This window comes from Nelumbo lutea, chromosome 1 (genome assembly GCF_056320005.1).
Source record: "Nelumbo lutea isolate HS-2025 chromosome 1, American lotus-T2T, whole genome shotgun sequence".
Lineage (NCBI taxonomy): Eukaryota > Viridiplantae > Streptophyta > Magnoliopsida > Proteales > Nelumbonaceae > Nelumbo > Nelumbo lutea.
The window spans coordinates 50,166,499-50,191,757 of record NC_142684.1 but is presented as its reverse complement, the minus strand read 5'-3'; the positions used below and the strand labels follow the sequence as shown (position 1 = coordinate 50,191,757).

At 41.6% G+C, this 25,259-nt stretch overlaps 1 protein-coding gene across 1 annotated transcript in view; it reads right to left on the bottom strand.

Annotated features, from left to right (window-relative positions):
• LOC148874595 (chloroplast envelope quinone oxidoreductase homolog) overlaps window positions 1-25,259 on the bottom strand; it is a 72,726-nt gene that overhangs the window by 6,579 nt on the left and 40,888 nt on the right. The window contains exon 3 of the mRNA XM_088963717.1: window positions 21,314-21,405. Within this exon, the coding sequence (XP_088819843.1) occupies window positions 21,314-21,405 (92 nt within the window). The remainder of the gene's footprint in view (window positions 1-21,313; window positions 21,406-25,259) is intronic.

Here is a 25,259-nt window from a genome sequence, read left to right as displayed (position 1 = left end):
GCTGTTCCTCTTCCCATCCCTTGTGAGTCTGATCATGGGGTGTCCACCTCTTCCACTGGACCCACCCCTGATCCTCCTCTTGCTTCTGCTCCTACTCTCCAAAGGTATTACCAAAGGCGGAGATTCAGACATATGCAGGTTGTTTCCACTCCTTCAGAAGAGCATCTGGCCACTCCCACAGTTCCTGAGGAAACAGGTCAGCCCCCTATCGACCCACCTTTGACCGTCCCTGACCTTGACCTTCCTATTGCTCTTCACAAGGGCAAGCGGAAGTGTACAGCCCATTGCATCTCCAAACATTTATCTTACAGCCTTCTCTCTCCCTCCTACTACTCCTTTCTTGCTTCTGTCTCTTCACATGTGATACCCAAGTCTGTACCGAAAGCATTGTCTCAACCTGAATGGAGGGATGCTATGATGACTGAACTTGAAGCATTACATAAGAACCATACCTGGGATGTTGTGGACTTGTCGGAAGGGAAGGAACCAATGGGGTGTAAATGGGTGTTTACCATTAAATATCACTCTGATGGCTCGGTTGAGAGGTATAAGGCTAGGTTGGTTGCCAAGGGTTACACCCAAATGTATGGCATTGACTATCTTGAGACCTTTGCTCCTGTAACTAAGATGACTTCAGTTAGGGTCTTGCTTTCTCTAGCAGCTACCTTTGACTAGCCCCTACACCAGTTTGATGTTAAAAATACTTTCTTAAATGGAGATCTGCATGAAGAGGTTTATATGTCTCTACCTCTAGGAGTGTATGGGAAAGAAATGAAAGGCAAGGTGTGTAAACTACACAAAACCCTTTATGGTCTCAAACAATCTCCTCGGGCTTGGTTTGAGAGATTTCGGGCTGCTCTTGTCTCCTTTGGCTACATTCAAACACAATATGATCATACACTGTTCTTGAAGAGAAATGACTCTCTGGTGACCTTCTTGATTGTTTATGTTGATGATATTGTGGTCACGGGTAATGACATTGAAGAGGCCAGTAAACTAAAAGCATTTCTCCACTCTGAATTTGAAATTAAAGATTTGGGAGATCTTCGGTATTTCTTGGGCATTGAAGTTGCTCGATCTAAGGATGGTATATTCATATCTCAGCGCAAATATGTCCTTGATCTTCTTGCTGACACTAGTAAACTTGGAGCTAAACCTATCACCACTCCCATTGATCCTAATCATAAGCTTTCTGCCACAGATGGTGCACCGTTGTCTGATAAGAAAGTGTTTCAGAGACTGCTTGGGAAGTTGTTATACCTTTGCATGACTCGGCCAGATATTTCCTATGCAGTAAGTGTTCTCAATCAGTTTATGCATTCTCCCAGAGATACTCATCTAGCAGCTGCAGAAAGGGTTCTGTGCTACTTGAAAGGTACTCCAGGGAAAGGTATTCTATTTGCTAAGCATGGTTACATGAAGCTGGAAGCCTTTACTGATGCAGACTGGGCAGGATGTATTGATGACAGAAGGTCCACCTCTGGTTATTGTGCTCTGGTTGCTGGGAATATTGTGTCATGGAGGAGTAAGAAACAATCAGTAGTTGCTAGATTCTTAGCTGAAGTAGAATACAGGGCAATGGCTCATGGTGTGTCAGAATTACTATGGCTACGATCCCTTCTAGAGGAATCGGGGGTGGACTACGAGCAACCAATGATGCTCTATTGTGACAACCAAGCTGCTATCAACATTGCACATAATCCAGTTCAGCATGACAGAACTAAGCACATTGAGGTTGATAGGCATTTCATAAGGGAAAGAGTCTCTTCAGGAGAAGTCTGTTAACCATTTATCACATCAGAAGAGCAACTGGATGATATCTTGACCAAGGGAGTTCCCAAGGGGAAATTGACACACTATATAAGCAAGCTGGGCATGATTGACATCTATGCTCAGCTTGAGGGGGAGTGTAAAGAGACTGGGCCGAATGGGCCCTAACAGCCTCTTATGTGATATCCTTTTTTTATCTTTTATTTTATGTTGATGGGCCTCACTTAATGGGCCTGTTATTTGTTTTTATTTTATTTTCTTTATGTAACTGCCAAGCTGGCCGCCCACTTAAGGGTATACTTGTCATCATCAATTTGTTTTTAGAATTTAATAAAAATAGGGTTAGAGGAGAAGGAAGACTAATTCGACTTCTTCTTCTCTTACCTCTTCTCTTCGACATACACAGCTCTTGCACTATCATTCAGATCTGATTTGTACTGTTAATCACGGATTTTAAACTTGATATTAGAGGACTGATTCTCATCTCCTTTCCAACAAGAGCATCCACAATATTACTCCCTCCTGGACTAAGAGCTTGTCCTCAAGCTCGAATTCAGGATAGGTGTCTTGAAACACAGCCAAAGGAATCCATGTAGCTTCATTCAATGGTAAGCTGGCCCATTCCACCAGAACCTCAACAACACCTCAATTAATTCTGGAACGAACAATAAACTGAGGTTGGGGAATGATTTTGCCCTCCTGGATCGGGTTCCAATGAAGAGGGTTCATCATCATCTTCCTCTTGTTCTACCAGGAGGCAGAAAAGTCTCTTGCACTTGTGCCCTGCTGAGTAAAGTTCATCACAATTAAACACTGTCCCCTCGCCCTGCGTTCCGCCATCTCAGCCCTGCACAAGCGCTTAATAGGGGGTGCAACAACGTTGCTTCCCACACTGGATGCCGATCTAGAATTGTTGCTCATCTGTGGTTTCTGTTCTTGGATGGCTGCTGAAGATGGAGCCATTCTGAGTGGTTTCAGGGCTGCCCATGTTGTTTGAGGCCGCCCTATACTGATACTTCCGCGGTTGAGTTGCAGTTTACGTTCAAAAGCGCGAGCCAAATTCATAGCAGTAACCAGATTGGGGGGATTTTGCATCTTCACATCCACCCTCAAAGTTTCCGCTAACCCCGCGGTGAACATGTCAACCTGTTGGTCTGGTCGTACCGAAGATGCTCTTGCAAGGAGGGTCTGAAACTGACGCTGATACTCAGCCACAGTTCCAGTCTGTTTGAGGTTGATTAGTTCGCCTAATGGATTGCTTGTTAATGGGGGTCCAAATCTGAGAAGGTAGTAGGATTTGAATTGGGTCCGACTGAGCCCAGGTTTCTCTTGCTCCAATTTATAAAACCAGAGTTGCGCCTCCTCTGTCATGTGGAATGCAGCTAAGCCTACCTTGTCCCTGTCCTCTGTCCATTGGTTGTGGAAGAACTGCTCACATCTGTGAAGGGTTGAGAGATCCATCACATGGACACCCAAAGATTGCGGAATAAGGGGCGAATTTCAAAAATTTTTCTCTCCCTTCAACTGGGAATCACATTCCCTATTTAGAAAATCATATTTTCAAGGATAAATCTTGAACCTTAAACTGAACCAAATCTAAACCAAAAGGAATGGGAGAGAATGATACCTGATACGGAGAAACAATATCTCCCAACGAAGGTGTTCATGCCCAAGGAAGGATCCAAAGACTGCTCCCACTGAAGATGGCGCAGTGCAGGATGGAGCAGAATCAGTAGTGTTCTTCCCCAAGAACTCTGTCCTTCGCAAGAAACAACAGGATGGAACGTGAGCACAGCTCCCTTTTCAATCCTTTCTCAAAGAATTGATGTCAAGATCCAATCTTGACTTCTCCCACAGCTGGAGATCGAACTGGCAAACAGGGCGGCAAGAGAGTATTCGCAGGGTGCAGAATTCTCTCTTCTTGATTTCAGCACTAAAAGAGGATCTGATGTGTTTCTTGGTCCTTTCTCAAGGCTGTCGCCCCCTCCTTCCTTTTGTTAACTTGAAAAGATCAGCTCCTAATCCCATTAGGAGGTGCTTATCCAAATCATATTTGGATCAGCCTTCTCTTCTAATGATAAGGATAAACCCTTATCTTATCTGCAGATTAGATTAGCTTTATCCTAATCTTATTAGGAGGTTTCTAGATCTGAATCACATTCAGATCTGGACTCTCTGAGTGGATAGGATTAAGACCCTATCCTAACTGCTAATCCATCTCAGAATTCGCCCCTTTAATTAACTAAATTAATAGCCCAGTTCGAAATGGGCTTTAGGCCCATTAAGCTTATGTGCTCACTTAACCTTCCTAACTGCTGCCCAGTTGGGCTTCCTTGTATGGCGTGGGACCCAAACATTGATCTACACATCAGCCACATGGGTTCGGCCCAGCCTTTGTTACAAGGCCTGGTCGAATACACTGTTAAAGACAGTGCACCCCCTGAAACCCATCAAATGGGCTCTATGGGCCCAACACTTACCCTAAGTGGTCCCTGGGCCAAGCCACCTTGTAACACCCAGGGACTGTGGGCAGATGCAAGATTAGCCCATCAGGTATTATCCTCAATGGTCTTACACTTAACCTCTCAGCCCATAATGATCATACACTGCCCGACAAGAGAGGACCTCTCCCTCGGCTGCAAGGAACAGTGTTGCACTCTCCACTTATATGGATCTCGGGAATTAAAACCTTTTGCAAACATTTTAGAAACCATAATATATATACTTTTATATCTCATATAAAATATATTTTGCAAAACAAATTTCAATGGTTGAAATCAGCTGCCGGCAGTCTTGGTTTCCAACAGTGAGAGTGCATCCCCGATCATTACCTTTGTCTGACAAAGGGGCTGATCCTGTCACTATGATCACCCACTCAGATGAATTCTCAGATTGTCCTAACATACCCAGGTTTTGACCCCCGCTAAGAATCTCACTGATCGGTACATCAAAGACAGCCCGATCTGACACCTAGTGCAGTATCATAATCGAGTCTAGGGGTCGGGTGTAACTTTCCAGTTTTGCCCATCAATCTCCAAGGTCCAGGGCAATACTAGAAATCTGGTCCAGTTCAAAGATTCAATTAATCCCACACTGTATGTGCCTAGGGTCTCACCCCGGTAGCTGAGACAAGCCACCCCAACCGACTTGGTGGCACCACAGTGTCAGCCTTGTCAGGATAAGTCTCCCCAGACCGACCCACTGGCTGTGAACATTCAAAACTAACACGAGTCTCAATAAGTGTCCAGTTTAAGGGTAATACACAGAAACATACCAAGAGAACATGAATCAAATATGTACTTTTAATCATTTACAATAAACTCATAAAGTACATCAATTTTGATTGAAGCTAAGGGCATACAAAACTGTCTAACAATCTGTACAACCATCCCAAAGGATCTCCAGTTCCATTATAGGAAGGAAATTCTAGCCTGCTGTATTTGGGAACGATCGCGGTTCCCTGGGCAACAACCTGCTGCTTGCCAGACGATTCTGCCATGTCTGGTTGGCGACCGTCTGTGGTTGCAGCCCCTTCTGAACTCTTTTCCTTGCTGGAAAAATATAACTCCATCAAGCGCCTCAATTCTCGGACATCGTCCTTGATCTCGTGCACCTCCTTGCTGTTTTCCACGAGTTTGTGCTCCAGATCATGCACCCTAGTCTTCAATTGCTCAAAGTCACCCATGACGCCCTGCTCTGATACCAAATTGTTAAGGGTCCGCGAATAGGATCTCGTCACAGGTCGGTTAACGGGGAAAACTTTTTGTTTTCCCTTGTTTCTCCCTTTTCTCGAGGAACCTATCTTTTGCGCCTTTAGGGTGATTTGTTAAAGAGATCACCAACTCTCCTCTGCTCTTTGTTGACTGAAATTATCGATAGTTTTATTGAATAACATCTGCTCCTTTAAATAGGAATTACAAGAGTCCTTCTTAAGGAAACTTTCTAAAAAACATTGAGAAACTTTCTAAAAAGGGACTTTCTAAAAAACATTAGGAAACTTTCTAAAAAAACATTAAGAAACTTTCTAAAAGACATAGGAAATAATAATGCTACTGCCTAATTAATAGGAACACTGAATTAAGAAACATAGGAAATAATAATGCTACTACCTAATTAATAGGAACACTGAATTTAGCTAAGAGATAAGATAGGAACACTGAATCTAGCTAAGAGATAAGATAGGAACACTGAATCTAGCTAAGAGATAAGATAAGATAGGAACACTGAATCTAACGCCCATTACTGTTGTTGTCTGCGGCTATATTCCTTTCCAACAAAAGCATCCACAATACATTTTGAGCCCATAGTAATGTGCTCAGGGGTTCACTGCGTTTAGCAGTGAATTCGGCTTAAGCCTTTTCGTAGAGGCTAGGCCGAACCCATGTGGGCTTATGTGAGGTCATTGTGGGGTCCCACACCATACAAATCAAACCTAAATTGGCTAGGCAACACTCTTGGGTTGTGAGCCATATAGCTGATGGGCCTAAAGCCCATAATTAATATGACTAATTAAGATGTCACATGACTTCTTAAGTTGTCATGTGACATGGGGCGAATCCGGGTTTGGAAATGGGTATGGAACACCCATCCTCTTACAAATCAAACCTAAATTGGCTAGGCAACACTCTTGGGTTGTGAGCCATATAGCTGATGGGCCTAAAGCCCATAATTAATATGACTAATTAAGATGTCACATGACTTCTTAAGTTGTCATGTGACATGGGGCGAATCCGTGTTTGGAAATGGGTATGGAACACCCATCCTCTTAAGAGGATGAGTCTTTTTTTTATCAATAACAGAAACTTTATTAATTAAGAGAAGATTTGTGAAGCTTTAGATACAATAAGGGGGAGATAAAATGTCTTAGCTCCCCATCAACAAAATACAATGAAAGGAAATTAAAAATTAGCCCAAAAGATAGATTCCCTATTCACCCCTTGCTTGGCTAACCGATCTGCAAAAGAATTAGCGGTCCTCTTCACCCAGCTGTATTGTATATCAATGCCCCTACACAGCCATAAAAATTTTTTCTTTTCATCGTTATAGCTCCACAAACCAGTGTCCTCTTTCTTCAACCAACCAATCACCACCTTTGAATCGCCTTCCAGGATCAACCGACTGATATTTAGTTCCCTTGCTCTTTGAATTCCTTCCATAGCTACAAGGATCTCAGCCCTAAGAGAGTCTCCTCCAACAGGGACTGAGAACAAAGCAATAACAATCCCTTCCTCATTCTTGAATACTCCCCCAATCCCAAAGGAACCTGGATTGCTTAGACTACTGCCATCAAAATTCAATTTCATAAATCCAGAGGGAGGAGGGGAACACGAGGGACTAAGAGTCCTCTTACACATAGTAGAGGTTGCTATCTCTTTCCAGTTTCTTAACAGGTCAGCCATAGGAAGGTCTGAAAACAGTTCCATAGATTTTATCCAATGGGCAGCCCTTAAAAGTATTAGGTCTAATAGGTCTTTCAGAATTCTTTCCTTATTTGAAAAAATTCGTGAATTTCTTTCCTCCCACAATGACCAACACATGGCTGTCCTAATACTCTTCCAAATCATCTCCCCTCGCTTCTTAGGCCATCTGAAAAACGAAGGGAAGAACAAACTTTGGACACTCTCAGGAGGATTCCAAGAACACCCAAAGTGGGAAAGTGTCCACTCCCATACAGTTTTAGTAACCTTACAAGAGACCATATGGTGGTAACCGGATTCCCCATCAGCTTTACAGAGAGAACATCTATTAGGAAGTAAACAATAATTGGGTCTCTTTTTCTGAAGTAAATTGTTGAGTTGGGCCGATTTCTAGTTATTGGGCCTAGTTGTTTTGTTTTTATTTTAAGTTGTTAAGTTAGGAAATTGTTCGGCTTTAGGTCCATTAGCTTATGTTTTTTAAGTTGTGAATGTTCAGCTACTTTAGTAGCCATCCTACTAAGGGCATTCTTGTAATCTTTCATTCTTTTAAGTTAAGTATAAAATATAATGAGGGGTTGGCGGCTAGAACAAATTCAATTCTGGTTAACATCCCACTCTTTCTTTCCTCTCTTTTCTTCTCTACTGCTGAAACTCTTCATCTTCTTCTTCTCTCTTCACAAAGAATTCATCCTGATTTACAAACAGTGATTTCTACTTGGTATCAGAGCAAGGCCGAAGGTTCTTTGAGCTGTTTTCTCATGCAGCCCTAGATCGGCTGACTGCATGGTGATTTAAGAGTGTTGAAGTTTGGCCTGCCCTAGAAGTCTGTTTTGTTTGTTAGCTGAAAAGTAAAGTAAACAGCAAGAAGGAAGAGAGGAAAGAAGAAGGAAGAAAGAGGAAGAAGAAGAGAAAAGGTTTGGCTCGAATTAGGAAAAAAGTCAACCTTAGTTTCGGCCAGACCTGTTATTATATTATTAATATAATTGGAAAAGACAATAAGTGCCCTTATTTAAGTAAGAGGCACTCGAACTAATATAATAGTACACATCAGCATTCTCAATAGGTACAAAGACCGAAATACCCCTTCACTAACACTCCCCCTCAAGCTGGTGAGTATATATCATATAATCCCAGCTTGTTACATATGTAGTCCACTCTCCCCCGACTCAAACCTTTTGTAAACAAGTCTGCCCACTGGTTTCCCATATTAACATATGCAGTCTCCATCACTCCATTCAACACCTTCTCTCTCACAAAATGACAGTCAACTTCGATGTGCTTGGTTCTTTCATGAAACACTGAATTGGAAGAGATATGAACCGCTGCCTGATTGTCACAATAGAGTTTCATTGGAGTACTGATGTCATATCCTATCTCCTGTAGAAGGTTCCTTAGCCACACTAATTCACAAGCAGTATGTGCCATGGCCCTATATTCTACTTCTGCATTGCTTCTTGCCACAACTGTTTGCTTCTTACTTTTCTACGTTACCAGGTTACCCCCCAGAAAGGTGCAATAGCCTGTGGTAAACCGTCTATTAGACATAGAACCTGCCCAATCAGCATCGGTGTATCCTTCTACTTCTAGTTTTCCGCCACTTTTGTACAGCAAACCACGGCCAGGAGCTCCTTTCAAGTACCTCACAATCCTTAGCACTGCATTCCAATGTGGGACCAAAGGTTTCTGCATGAACTGACTCACCACACTAACCGCAAATGAAATATCTGGCCGAGTAATGGTTAGGTAGTTTAGTTTGCCTACAAGTCGTCGGTATCTGCCAGGGTCTTCAAATACTTCACCTCTATCACTGCTCAACCTCGTATTTGTTTCCATAGGTGTCTCAGTCGGTTTAGTACCCAACAAACCTGTTTCTTCCAGTAAATCAAACACATATTTCCTCTGACACAAATTAATGCCATGCTTAGATCTTGCTACCTTTATGCCCAAAAAGTATTTCAATTTGCCAAGGTCCTTTGTCTGAAAGTGTTCCTGTAGGAATGCCTTCAATCTATCAATGCTCATTTTATCATTCCCCGTCACAACGATATCATCTACATACACCACCAGTGGTATTTTGCCTACCAGAGAGTCATGACTGAAGATAGAGTGATCAACTTGGCACTGTTTCATACCAAACTTCTTGACCACCTCACTGAACCTACCAAACCATGCTCGAGAGGACTGTTTAAGTCCATATATAGCCTTCTTAAGTCTGCATACCATACCATCCTCCCCCTAAGCAACAAACCCTGGTGGTTGCTCCATGTAGACCTCCTCAAGCAAATCACCATGCAAAAAGGCATTTTTGATATCTAGCTGATATAGAGGCCAATCATACATAGCTGCAAGGGAGATGACAGCACGAACTGACCCTATCTTAGCAACCGGGGAGAATGTCTCTGTGTAGTCAATGCCATAGGTTTGGGAGTACCCTTTTGCAACTAGCCGTGCCTTCAGGCGCTCAACACAACCATCTGGCAAGTACTTAACGGTATACACCCACTTACAACCAACAGCCTACTTCCCAGGAGGAAGAGCGGTGAGGTCCCAAGTGTGATTATGATGGAGGGTAGAGAGCTTTCCTTCCATAGCACGACACCACTCTGGAAAGGTAAGGGCTTCCTGGACATCCTTAGGAACAACCACTGAGGATAACAAAGAGATGAACTGACGATGGGAGGCAGAGAGGTGAGTAAGGGAAACAAAATTGGAAATAGGATGAAGGGTAAAAGTGCGTTTACCTTTCCGTAAGGCAATAGGAAGATCAAAGTCGGATGCTGGTGTCAGATCTGGAGCTGGATCTGTCGACGGTGATGAAGCCGGAGGAATCACAGCCGGTACACGTGGGCTATGTGTATACACGTGACGGATAGGTGGACGGTCAACGGACGGTGGCACCGGAGGTAAAGACATAGGCATGACTAGAACCAGAGGAGGAGGATCAACCACAGGAAGGGGAAGAGGAGGAGGTGATGTGGAGGAAGCAGCATCACCGGACCCCACGAAGAATGGAGTAGACTCGAAGAAAGTAACATCAGCACATACCAAGGAACGACGAGAACTGGGATGGTAACACTTGTACCCTTTTTGAGTCCGGGGATAGCCAAGGAAGATACACTTAAGGGATCGTGCATCTAACTTGTCAGTCCCGGGACCCAGATTATGGACGAAGCAGACACACCCAAATACCCGAGGAGGAAGCGGAAACGGAGACATGTTGGAGAACAAGACACTAAAAGGAGAACGACCATCAAGAATAGACGTGGGCATCCGATTAATTAAGAAACAAGAGGTGAGCATTGCATCACTCCAAAATGGTTTGGGAACATTCATGTGGTGCATGAGTGAGTGTGCCGTTTCTACAAGATGTCAGTTCTTTCTCTAAGCAACCCCATTTTGTTGTGGGGTGTAGGTACATGAAGTTTGGTGTATAATGCCATGTTGGTCCAAGTATTCTTGAAAAGATGAAGAAAAGTATTCACGGCCATTATCAGAACGGAAAATTTTGATGTGAACGCCAAATTGATTGCGGATCTCAGCATAAAATTTCTAGAAGATGGCAAATAATTCACTTCTTTCTTTCATTAAATAGAGCCACGTCATTCTTGAAAAGTCACCAACAAAAATAACAAAATATCTATATCCATTATATGACATCACTTTATAAGGACCCCAAACATCTGAATGAATTAAAGAAAAAGGACTCGACACACGGTTATCAACCCTAGAACTAAAGGGAACACGATGGTGTTTCCCAAATTGACATGACTCACAATCTAGAACAAAAATTTGACTCAATGAAGGGACCAAGGACTTCAGCACTTTCAGCGAAGGATGACCAAATCTACAATGCCACTAGAGAGGAGAAATAGATGACTGAAGGGTCGTTGACGTTCTTCCACCACCATCAAGATAATACAGCCCACCGGCTTCATGCCCTCCACCAATCTTCATCCCCGTCTTGAGATCCTGAAAAACACACATAGAGGGGTAAAATGTAATGGAGCAATGAAGGGACTTGGTCAGCTTACTAACAGACATAAGATTAAATGAAAGCTTAGGTACATATAAAACAGAGGATAGGGATACAGGGTCTAGGTCAACATTACCAAAACAACGAGTGATGTTGAGCAATGAGTGAGAGACGAAAACACACCTGGAGTTCCCGTCATGTGATCGGAGGCTCTAGAGTCAATAATCCAGGGGTTGGGTGTGGATGCCAAACAAGCCATACCTGAGTGTGCAAAGGTAGTTGTGTTCTGCTGCGACGTGGATTGAACAAACCTTTCATACTCATCCCGAGGAACACTCACCATCTCCTTGCCTAGACCATCTGAGGGAGTAGAAGGCATCGGGTCAGCTGACTGGTTCTCCTGTCTAGAGCTGAAACTGGTGTCACTAGTCATGGCATGGTCTAGGGGTTTCTCATCAAAATCAGGAAAAGTTGGAGAAAGGGGGAGAGTTCTGTTTCTGTTGGACTCTTTAATTTTGACCTAGGAAGTGGCGCCCTAATTTTTTAGGGTTCCTTGGAGTTTTCTGTAGGGGGCGGTTCAAGTCCTACCTGATTTGGAGGTTTCTGGAGAGAGTAGCTGCCTCTTCTCTCTCTTCTCTTGTTCCACATAAAAGGAATCTTTTGTGGGAGGACCATCTAGGGCACCAAAAAGGTGTCGTTGGTTCCAAAAGTGTTTAATTTGATCTTCTTGCATATTACAGTAATTTTCTTTGCACCTTTTGAGAAGTATGGATGGTCACGGAGTTGAAAACAAGCCCAGGAGTGAAATGAGACTAGTGGGAGGAGGTGTTGGAGACCTTTTCGGGGCTGTGACCATTACTACAGTTAAGTTGGATGGTTCGAATTACTTAGAATGGTCACAATCTGCAAAGATGGCCATCGATGGTCATGGGAAGTTAGGGTATATCATTGGTGAAGAAGTGAAACCCGAAACTAATAGCTCCCAGTAGGTACAGGAGAACTATATGGTGATGACTTGGCTGTGTAATTCCATGTTGCCCCATATAAGTATACTTTTTATGGGCAAATACAGCTAAGGAAATATGGATGGGGTTGCAGAAACCTATTCATAGAGGGAGAATGTTGCTCGGACTTATCAATTGAGAAATCAGATTATTGCTACAAGGTAGGGAGATGGACCTATTGCAATTTCCTTTTCAGCCCTTAAAACCCTGTGGCAGGAGATTGACCATTTATAGACATTTGTTTGGGAAACCACTAAGGATGTAGCTTCCTACCAGAAACACCTAGAGAAGTATAGGGTGTTTGAATTTCTTGCTGGCCTTAATCCTGAGTATGATATTGCAAAGCAGCACATTCTTTTCAGGGATAGTGTTACCCTCTCCCAGGCATATGCCTTTGTGTCAGGAGAGGAGAGCAAGAGAAATGTGATGATGAAAAATTCTGGGTTTGATCAGTCAGCCATGGTTAGCACTGTAAGACCTAAACAATGTGGAGACCGGGATGGCAGTGAAATCAAGAAGGAAGACAAAAAAGATTTGATCTGTGACTACTATAAGAAGTCTAAACACACAAGAGATACTTGCTAGAAGCTTCATCCACATCTTATGCCGAATAGACTCAAAAATATGAAGGGAAATGCTGACAATGGCAGTCACTGATGACATTCAGGCCCCTCCTACTACAGTTGCTCTGGAGTCTGTTGCAGCTGCTGTAGTAAGGGCCGAACTTGAGAGGTATGGGCAGTTTCTGAACCAGTGGGATACAACCAGTTCTAGTTCAGCAATAGGCGGACAACAAGGTATAGGTGGTTCTGTTGGAGTTCATTCTACTTCCTTTGCTCGCACAGGTAGTTCACATACCACTGCAAATTATGTTTCTACTTCAGGTAAGGAGGGAGCTCTTTAGATTATAGATTTTGGAGCCTCAAAGCACATGATCCATAGCTCCACCATTTTTTCCTCTTACAAGCTCTGTTCTGGCAAAGACAGTGTCTCCACAGCTGATGGATCTCATGTTCCCATTGATGAGAAGGGGTCTGTCAAGATTAGTGATTCCATTTCCCTTCCCTCTGTCCTTCATGCTCTCAGATTGAGTACTAATTTGTTATCTGTTAGTAGTTTGATTAAGAACCTGAACTGTTCAGTAATTTTTTCTCTTGGTCATTGTATCTTGCAGGATCTTGATTCAAAGATGACGATTCGGAGTGGTCGTGAAGTGAATGGAATCTACCTCCTGAATGTGCTTCCTCCTCATCAGAGTCATCATGTCATTAGGGATAGTGATTTAGGGTCTATGGGTCAGATTATGCTTTGGCATAATTGTTTGGGTCATTTGCCTTTTTCTTCTTTGAGTCTTTTGTTTCCAAAGCTATTTGAGTCTGTTAGTTTGTCAAGTCTGGAGTGTGAAGGTTGTCAACTTGGAAAGCATTGTAGATATTCCTTTAAAGCTAATAACAAAAGGTGTTTTCTTCTTTTGATGTTATTCACTCTGATGTGTGGGGACCTTATCATGTTCCTTCTATGGGTGGTTATCGATATTTTCTCTTATTTGTGGATGATTTATCTTGATATTCTTGGGTTTACTTGATGAGATCCCGAGATGAGGTACCATCCTTGGTACGGCGGTTTCATCAAACGGTGCTAACATAGTTTGGAACACAAATAAAGGTGTTCAGATCAGACAATGCCAGGGAATATTTTGAAAAACACCTTGCTTCATATATGTCGGAATATGGTGTTGTCCATCAGAGCAGTTGTTCCTATAGTCCACAACAGAATGGTGTTGCAGAAAGGAAGAACAGACACATTGTTGAGATTGCAAGAAGCATGATGATCACATCTATAGTTCCAGTTCGGTTTTTGGGTGATGCAGTTCTTACAGCAGTATATTTGATTAACAGGGTGCCCTCTCGTATACTTGGATTCAGCACCCCATTCTATCTTCTTTTTCCTGAGGGGGAGATGTTTCATATTCCTCTTAGGGTGTTTGGGTGTGTCTACTTTGCACATATCCTTGGTCCTCACCGCTTGAAGCTTGACCCGAAGGCAAAGAAGTGTGTCTTCTTTCGATATGCAAAAAATCAGAAAGGGTACTGCTGCTATGATCCAGTCTCTGGGAGTCGGTATGTTACTATGGATGTCACTTTTTTTTATTCCACATACTTCTTCTCGAAGAATCCTTCTCAGGGGGAGTGTTTTGGGGAAGTGAGGGAGCAGTCTATCCCTCTCCCAGTTCCAGTCCATGTGTTCACTCCTGGGCCTGATCCTCATGTGTCACCTACCTTACCACCTCCCTTGTGTCCTACTTCTTAGTGTTACTCACGACAGAGACTTCATAGGGAGGTTGATTCCGCTACAGTAGAACTCACCACTTCCTGTCGGTTCCTTGGAGACTCCAGATTTAGCTGACACGGATTCAGGTATTCCTCTTGATCCCTATATTGTTTCAGTTCCCATTGATTTTACTAATCCCATTACAGATAACTTGGACCTTCCTATTGCCCTCAAAAAAGGGAAGAGAAAGTGTACTGCTTATTGTATTCCACAGTACTTATCGTACAGTAGACTTTCTCCTTCCTATCATGTTTTTCTTTCCTCTCTTGACTCTGTGTCTATACCCAAGGGTGTTAGTGAGGCTTTCTCCAAACCTGAGTGGAAGACAGCTATGTAGGAAGAGATGGAAGCTTTAATTAAGAATCAAACATGGGAGATTGTGGACCTACTAGAGGGCAAGGAGACTGTTGGATGCAGATGGGTTTACACAGTAAAGTATAAGGCAGATGGAAGTATAGAAAGGTACAAGGCCAGACTTGTTATAAAGGGGTACACACAAACCTATGGCATTGATTACTTAGAGACCTTTGCACCAGTTGCAAAGATGACCTCTGTTCGGATACTCTTGCTACCACATACTCTTGGCCCTTGTTTCAACTTGATGTGAAGAATGCTTTCCTAAATGGAGCTCTGCAAGAGGAAGTGTATATGGATCTTCCTACTGGCTTCTACAGTGATGCTGAAAAGGGAAAGGTATGCAGGCTTAAGAAGTCACTTTTTGGCTTGAAACAATCTCCCAGAGCATGGTTTGACAGGTTCAGGAAGGCCTTGGTTGCTTTTGGCTACACTCAGATTCAATCCAATCATACCTTGTTTATTAAGCGAAGGGGATCCTTGGTGTTAGTCCTAATTGTTTACGTGGATGATATTATTATCACAGGTAATGACCTAAGTGAGATTGATTGTTTGAAGAAGAATCTACACAAAGAATTAGAAATTAAGGATCTTGGAGAACTTAGATACTTCTTAGGCATTGAAGTTGCAAGATCAAAAAATGGAATTTTTATCTCTCAAAGGAAGTATGTCTTGCATCTTCTTCAAGAAACAGACAGTGGTGGCAAGATCAAGCATTGAAGCTGAATACAGGGCCATGGCACATGGAGTTTCAGAACTTCTTTAGATCCGTTCTCTATTGGGAGAGATTGGTGTACAGGCAGAAGAACCTATGATGCTGTACTGTGATAACCAGGCAGCAATTAACACCAGTTCAACATGACCGGACTAAGCACATTGAAGTGGATAGACATTTCATTAGAGAAAGGGTGACTTCTAGGGAAGTTTGTCTCCCATACATTGCTTTTGATCTACAGCTTGCTAATGTTCTCACAAAAGGTGTTGCAAGAAACAAGCTGGAGCATGATCTACCCAAGTTGGGAATATGTGACATTTACTCCCAACTTGAGGGGGAGTGTTGAGTTGGGCCGATTTCTAGTTATTGGTGCCCAATTGTTTTTTTCTTATTTTAAGTTGTTAAGTTAGGAAGTTGTTGGGCTTTAGGCCATTAGCTTATGTTTTTTAAGTTGTGACTGTTCATCTACTTTAGTAGCCACCCTACTAAGGGCATTCTTGTAATCTTTCATTATTTTAAGTTAAGTATAAAATATAATGAGGGGTTGGCAGCCAAAACTAATTCAATTCTGGTTAACACCCCACTCTTTTTTTCCTCTCTTTTCTTCTCTACTACTGAAACTCTTCATCTTCTTCTTCTCTTCACAAAGAATTCATCATGATTTACAAACAATGATTTCTACTTAAATCATTTGTGTTTATTCTTTCCAGGAAAATTTCCCAACAAAAAAAACCAACCCGAGGAGGGGCAGATGACTAAGTTAAGGTTTCAAGAAATGAAGCACAAGAGAAAGTACCTGAGGTGGAAGGGGTCCAAAATCTGGTGTCTTCCTTATTAGGATCTAGGAAAACATTCTCAAGGATGGCTAAGAAAGGTAAAAGGCTGTTCAAGTCTGTATCCCTAATTACCCTTCGTAGGGCCAAGGTTCCACCCAAAACCAGAAGTGAAGTCTGAAGGACCTAAAAAAGAAGAGATGGGTTCACTTTTCAAGTCTGACAGAGCGTACAGGGAGGGAAACTGGTCCTTTAGAAGTGAAACCCCAACCCAAAGTTGTTCCCAAAATTTTATTCGATTACCAGAGTTAAGACTATACCTGATCCAAGGGGAGAAAGCTGGAAGTAAATTTCCAAGGAGATGCAACTGTAGCCCTTGCCACAATTCCAGAATCCCAGTCGTTGTCTTCCAGCCCATGTATTCTAGCTACAATCTTTGTTCACAATTTTTCCTTTTCCACTTTAAACATCCACAACCATCTTCCCAGCAACGCCATATTCCTTTTCTTGATGTTTCCAATCCCAAGGCCTCCTAGTTTTTTACATCTAATTACCACCCCCCCATCTCACCCTATGATCTCTCCTCTATAGGCTCCCACAGAAAATTCCTCATTAATTTTTCCAATAATTTGGAGAGCTTAGTGGGGATCTTAAACGTTGAAAGATAGTAAACAGGTAGGTTAGCTAGGGTAGACCTAATCAAAGTGACTCTCCCACCTAAGGAAAGATAATTTCTCTTCCAGGACACAAGCCTCTTCTCAAATCTCTCTACTACCGGAATCCAAAAGCTTACGTTCTTAGGATTATCTCCTAAAGGGAGGCCCAAGTACGTCAAAGGCCAATCTGAGATTGCACAACCTAACACACCTGCATAATCCCTTAACTCCCTCTCCTCCACATTCACTCCCACCACACAACTCTTGTCAAAGTTCACCTTGAGGTTAGACATCTGCTTAAAGAGTTGTATTGCCAATTTTAAATTACGGATCCAATTTATGTCCCCACCCTCACAAAACAAAATTGTTACATCTGCAAACTGTAGATGTGTCAGTGGTACCTCCTCCCTTCCTACTTGCCACCCTTTTATCAGATTCCTCGAGTCTGCTCTATGGATTAATCTCCCAAGTACATCAACAATCAGAGTAAATAGAAAGGGGGAGAGAGGGTCTCCTTGTCTTATACCTCTCAAAGAAGGAAAGAAGTCGACCACCATTCCATTCACCAAGATAGAATAGTGACAAGTCCTAATATAACCCTATATCCATTTACACCACCTTTCTCCAAAGTCAAAGCTTCTCAACACCTCCACTGAAAAAGACCAATCTACTAGGTCATAAGCCTTCTCCAAATCCAATTTTCATACCACTCCCTACTTCTTAGATTTCCTAAAGCTCTTCAGACTCTCATTTGCAATGAGGATTTGATCAGTGATCTGTCTTCCCTCCATAAAAGCTCCTTGGTTGGGTGCAATAATAGAGGGAAGGACCTTCTTTATCCTTAGAGAACACTTTTGCAATTATTTTATACAAGCTATTCACCAAACTGATAGGTCTAAAATCCTTTGGTTGTGAGGCCTCTTTCTTCTTTGGAACTAAAGCAATGAAGGTTGAGTTCAAGCCCAGATTAATTATTCCCCTTCTGTGAAACCCCTCGAAGACTAACCTAAGATCCTTCTCCACAATATCCCAACAATCCTGATAAAATGCCATTGTAAAGCCATCTAGGCCTAGAGGTTTTGCCCTATCCATTGAGAATACTGCTTCCTTTATCTCCACCGGATCAAAACTCTTTTCTAACAACTTTCTGTTCTCTGCACTTAAGAGTTGGCCATTCCAAACCCTCCAACCACACCCTCTCATTCAAAGGCCTTCTAAATATAGATTTGAAATGATTTACTAAGGCCTCTGCTATTTCTACCGGGTTGGACAAAACTGCTCCTTCTACTTGCAATTTTGATATGAAATTATTTTTTCTCTTCTCATTTGCCATTGAATGGAAAAATCTAGTGTTTCTATCTCCCTCCTTTAGCCACTTACACCTGGATGTTTGCCTCTAACTCATTTCCTCCTTAACCAGAATATCCTCCATCTGCCTGCTCAAATCCCATCTCATCTTCCTGTCTTCCTTTCCAAAGGATCCCCTTTCTTCCTTAAGAGGATGAGTCTTATCTCTTAATAGAGTCCAAATCCAAATAAAGATTTGGATAATCTCCTAATTTGATTAGGAGAAGTGCTCCATAAAGAGATAAAAGAAGAGGGCGAACTGATCTAGAACACTTGTCAATTCTTCTCTCTCTCTTCTTCTTTTGTCTCCCAAGAAACCCTAGTTTGACTACAGATTTTAGGACTGATAAAGATCAGTTATTTCTCTGATTTTTGCAAGAAAATTTCAGAGAAATTTCGTGCTCACCTCCCCAGTTCGATCCAAACAGTTGGGTTGCAGTTTTGCTGAAAACTGCGTTGCCGAATCGGCTTCAAGATCAAGTTGCGCCATTTTTAGTGGAAGCTGGTTTTAGGGACTGATTTGGGCGTGAACTTCCACCTTGGGATTTACACTTGTGGTATCCGTATCAGGTATACATCTCTATCTTTGTTTGGTTTCAAATCTGGGTCGGTTCAGTGCAAGATCAATCCTAGAAAAATGCAGTTTTTCGAATTGTAGGGAATTGGATTCCCAAAAGGTTAAGAAACACCACATCTGATTTCTGAACTATCGCAAAAATCAAAGAGTCATGAGTAAATTCGAGGGCTAACAGCTGACTTCCTTCTCCTATCTTCTGTCTCTGTGAAAGTCTTCCATTTAAAAATCAATTCTTGTGAGATGTTACAAAAAAGAAACCAAATTGTTGCCTTTCACAGCATATCTTCTGTCTTTGTGAAACAAGTGGGGAAACTACACATCATCTATTAATCCCCAGCATTTTTTCTTCTGGTGTTTAGGATTTCAATTTTACTCTCTTTGGTTGTGGACTGTCACCTCCTGTTGACTTAAAGTTTTATTTTCCACATCCTTTATCAATCCAATAAGAAGAAGAGGGAAAATCCTTTGGAGATGTGCAAGGACAGCCACTTCGTGGTCTATTTGGGAAGAGAGGAACAACAAAATCTTTAATGAGAAAAAGAGAACAAAAAAAGGAGGTTATTGAGACTATAATTAAGGATAGTGAGCTGGGTGAAGACATTGGATGTCTTTAATCCTTTCTCCATTAAGGGGCTGGTAGGCAGTAGCAAATCCAATGTCTATCAAAGAGTGGTAAAGAAATTAAAATCTCCACTTTCTAGACCTTTTAAACTCAATTTTGATGGCAACATCTTAGGAAATCCTGGCCCATTAGGGGTACCAGGGTAGGGGGAGTTATAAGAGATATATCAGGTCCTTTCATTGCATTATACTCTAGACTGCTAGGAGTGAGACTCAATTAATATAGAATTACAGGTTCTGCTTCATGGCCTAAAAATCTACTAGAGACTTAAATCTGCATGATGTAGAGGTTGAAGGAAACTCTAAGATAGGAGTCAGCTGTTTGAGAAATAGCTCCAAATGAACCTGGCAACACAGATACACCTTAAGAAAGAAGGCTCTTTCTTTCACAAGAGAATTGGGGATAACTTGGTCTTGGACTCCTAGGGTAGCAAACAGTGTCGACGACCAATTGGCTAGATAAGGAGCATAGTTGTCAAGGTGACAAGGTGCCCTTTGAGGTTTGCCTCACCTAATCGCCAAGTAGTTTTGTACTATGTATTATAAAATACTTTTTTATTCTTTATTTTTTGACATTATGATTATAAAATAGGCACTATTAAACTAAAATATTCATTTTGTGTGTTTATATACTAATTTCTTTTTATTATTTTCTTATTTGTTAGGGTTTAATCAATACAAGCATTAAACATCAACACATTTCTACTACTACTACTATAACAAAAATAAGGGTTCAGCCCCTATACTTTTTGAATTTTCTTTTCCTTCTTTTTCGTCTTATGAATATGTTGATTTTCAATACTTTAACATGAACTCTATACTTTTGTTATGAAAATTATGAATAATTATTAAGGAAAAATGGTTATGGTACCAGGGGAACCACCCAAGGATTTATGTTTTCTAAATAAAATAAATCCATCACCTAGGCAACACCTAGGTGCCTGCCTAGGCGACAAGGCAACAAGGTGCCCCTCCCCTGTCGCCTAGCATCGCCTTGGCACCTTGAAAACTATGATTGGGAGAAAAACAGGAAAGCTTGTATTGGAGGGCTAATATGTAAATTGCAATTAAAATGTGAACTCCCCTCAGGGAATGGTTAGGTATCATATGCTAGCCTATAATCCTGTATTTTTACTGTGCATACTCACTTTCAGTAATAGACAAATCTACTACCTTTCAAAAAAAGTAGTAATTACTATCTTTTGATTTGCCCCCAAGTCCATTTTTTTTATCATCCTGAAACAGATTCATGGACACAAGTCGGATCCCAACAGTCATATCCAGGTACATACAACAGCTTAAATCTCAAAAGCAAGAAAAGCCTCTTTCAGAGTCAGGAACCAACATTGAGTTCATTTTCATAAAGATTGATGTAAATTGGTAAACTGTCGGCTTTTAATGGATCAAAAAGTTTTGAAGAAACATCCAGACAAAAAAGAAGTCTCTTAGTGTTCATTCAATTAAGTAGAACAAGGTATGTCTAGAGCCAATCTAACTGTGGTTCTTTCTTCTTTGGCTAGGTAGACCAGTCTGTGAGGTTTTCTAGGATCCAATCAATGCCACTCATCTCTCCCTAATTGGAGGGACCAACTGCAGATCTTGGTCTATCCAAATTGAGTCCACAAACCTAACTATTCTATTTTCATATGCAGCTCAACATTCTAAATATCTATTTACAAACCGTGGTTCTTCTCAGTAAATCCCTATAGAGTAAAATGCAAGAACAAGTGAATAAATAGGGGTGTTATCCCCAAAACATGAGGTTGAGTACTCACAGCATGGCTAAGCACAGCAATGACCTTGTCACCAGCTTTGAAATCCTTGACTCCAGACCCAACCTCTACCACCTCTCCTGCTACATCAGTAGCTGTTTCATCAAATATCAGGACAGTGTCAGCTGCCTCTGGTCTTAGAATTTGCAAAAATAAGTAAGAAATGAATAACATGCCTCTATCTCCTTGTACAATGATCTAGTGATGTTTGTTCCTACAAGAAGTGTTACATTGAGATTGATGAAAAAAAGTGTTACTTGATCGGTTAAAGCCTTCAACCACCATATCAAATATTATATCTGTTTTTCTTTATTAATTTAACTTTTAGGAAAAAATGTTGCATTAAGGTTGTACAAGACAGCAAGTGATATCCATGAAGGGATGAGAGATCCATCATATGGACGCCCAAAGATTGCGGAATAAGGGGGCGAATTTCAAAAATTTTTCTCTCCCTTCAACTGGGAATCGCATTCCCTATTTAGAAAATCATATTTTCAAGGATCATTCTTGAACCATAAACTGAACCAGATCTGAACCAAAAGGAGTAGGAGATGATTATACCTGATACAGAGAAACGGTATCCCCCAACGAAGGTGTTCACGCCCAAGGAAGGATCCAAAGACTGCTCCCACTGAATACGGCGCAGTGCAGAATGGAGCAGAATCAGCAGTGTTCTTCTCCAAGAACTCTGTCCTTCGCAAGAAACAGTAGGATAGCACGTGAGCACAGCTTCCTATCAATTCTTCCTCCAAGAACTAATGTCAATATCAAATCTTGACTTCTCCCACAAGTGGAGATCGAACTGGCAAAACAGGGCGGCAAGAACAGGGAGGCGGCAAGAAAGAATTCTGCAAGGATGCTTAATTCTTCCTTCTTGATTTCAGCACTGAAGAGGATCTGAATATCTCATTCATCTAAAGGCTGCCACCCCCTCCTTCTTTTGTTAACCTAAAGGATCAGCTCCTAATCCCATTAGGAGCTGCTTATCCAAATCATATTTGGATCAGCCTTCTCTTCAGGTGATAAGGATAAACTCTTATCTTATCTGCATATTAGATTAGCTTTCTCCTAATCTCATTAGGAGGTTTCTAGATCTGAATGTGATTCAGATCTGGACTCTCTGAGTGGATAGGGTCTAATCCATCTCAGAATTCGCCCCATTATTAACTAAATAAATAGCCTAGTTCGAAATGGGCTTTAGGCCCATTAAGCTTATGTGCTCATTTAACCTTCCTAACTGCTGCCCAGTTGGGCTTCCTTGTATGGCGTGGGACCCAAGCATTGATCTACACATCAGCCACATGGGTTCGGCCCAGCCTTTGTTACAAGGCTTGGCCGAATACACTGTTAAGGACAGTGCACCCCCTGAAACCCATCAAATGGGCTCTATGGGCCCAACACTTACCCTAAGTGGTCCCTGGGCCAAGCCACCTTGTAACACCCAGGGACTGTGGGCAGATGCAAGATTACCTTTGTCCGACAAAGGGGTTGATCCTGTCACTATGATCACCCACTCAGATGAATTCTCGGACTGTCCCAACATACCCAGGTTTTGACCCCCGCTAAGAATCTCACTGATTGGTACATCAAAAACAACCCAATCCGACACCTAGTGCAGTATCATAATCGAGTCTAGGGGTGGGGTGTAACTTTCCAGTTTTGCCCATCAATCTCTAAGGTCTAGGGCAATACTGGAAATCTGGTCCAGTTCATAGATTCAATTAATCCTACACTATATGTGCCTAGGGTCTCACCCTAGCAGTTGAGACAGGTCACCCCAACCGACTTGGTGGCACCACAGTGTCAGCCTTGTCAGGATGGGTCTCCACAGACCGATCCACTGGCTGTGAACATTCTAAACTAACACGAGTCTCATTAAGTGCCCGGTTTAAGGGTATTACATAGAAACATACCAAGGGAACATGAATCAAATATGCACTTTTATTCATTTACAATAAACTCATAAAGTACATCATTCTGATTGAAGCTAAGGGCATACAAAATTGTCCAACAATCCAATCATATTCCCAATCTAGCATTCTGGCCACAGATGGTGAAACTTAGATGATGAGGTAGATAGGATAGCTGAGGTATTGGGATTTTTTGGTAATAAAAGATAAGAAAACATTATTAAAAAAAAAAAGAGAAGAGAAAATATGATAGGAAGGTGACTAGTGATCACCTGAGAGAATGAAAACAGAGAAAAGAACTCCCCACATCTTCATCACAACATTCTACTCCTCCCATCCCCCCAACCAAAAATCTTCACCATACCAACTCAACAAATCCCCGCTAAAAACAAAAAAAAAAAAGAGAAAAAAAACACAAGAAACCCATCAGAACATTACAACAACAGAATCAAGAAAGATCCATCAAACCAAACTTAAAAGGAAAACTCTCTACTTTTCCTACTGATTTTCTTCAAATTCTTCACCTTTTTTGTAGGACGAATTCCAAACAAACCCCCTTTCGATCTTGCAAATACTTTTGACACCTGAACAGTTCGATTATTTTTCTGGCTTCTAGATCTTCTTACTGCATTAGGCTTCTTCAAAACCCTTTCTAGTCTTTTGCTCTTCACTAATTCTTTCCAATTCCAGGCTTGCATTTCTCTCAAACAGCTTAGAAAACACCATATTTCCTTCCTCTCACCAAACCACTCCACTTTAAAACCACTTAAACTTTTTGACATATCTAACTTTGAGCTGACATCTAACTCTATATCTTTCTCCAAAGTTCCATTATCCTGCTGCTTAGGTATTGGCATCTTTCTTCTAACTCTCTAAACAATTTCTTCAAACAATCCCCCTCCCCCTAACAATAATAATTCCCAAGGTTTTGCTTACTTCTACTTCATTTTCCGCCAACTTTTCCAGATCATCTTTCTCTAAACTTCATGAGTTTCATCCATTAAGACATCATCTTCATTTGAATCATTTTCCTCTCTTTCCTCCTCTTCACCAGCTGAAACCTCATTTCCTTCCTACACAGGACTGGTATGGTACCTTCTTTTCCTTTTATTAGCCTTGAAGCATAATGGAGCCAAACCTTCTTCCCCTTGTCAATTTCGCCATTCTTTTCTGAAACACACCTCCCATTTTCATTTTCAAGTTTCAACCACAACCTCCTCAATTCTTTCTTTTTCTCCACCTCCCATTTTCAATACCATAACATTGCCCATTCATCATTTTGAGCATAACATGCTTCATATCTAGAACATTAGAAACACGCCTATTAGCACCCAATTTTTGCTTGGCCCGCCACCTGAACCCCCAATGTACCCCAAACCCGATCAGACCATTCTGAAACACCAAAGAACCCAAAGAACCCGAATTTCAGCCCAAAAGCCCCCAAATCCACCGTTAAATCTGCCCAATACCAATCCAATGGCCCCGATCAACCCCAAACATCCTAAAATACCTACCCATGAAATCTCAACTCAAGATTCCTCCATTCACCCTTCCATCAAACCAAGAATCCCTTTCAAGCACTTTCGTTGATCTGAAGCAGCCGCAACCCAGATGTCCTTGATCCTAACACCTCTGAACCCATCACGTAAATTGAATACTGCCGGAGCCTATAAGATGAAAAATGATATGGACAATTTAAAGTAAATTATTCACATAAGTTGAATGCTTCTAGAGCCTATAAGATGAAAAATGATGTGAATAATTTAAAGTTGGGACAGAAGCCTTTGCCCGTGTACTTCTTAGTGCTGAAATCTCTTTAGTAGGAGATTGACTTAATGGAGATTATTGCATGAGAGAGCACTAAAGATGTTGAGACCTATGGGAAGTTGGTAGAGACGAATAGGGTCGTTGAGTTCCTCAATGAACTCAACCCAAAATGTGACATTAGCAGACAAAATATTCTACCAAAAGATGAGGTGACTTTATCTCAAGCATATATGCCATCCAATAGTAAAGAAAGCAGAAAACATGTTTAGGTT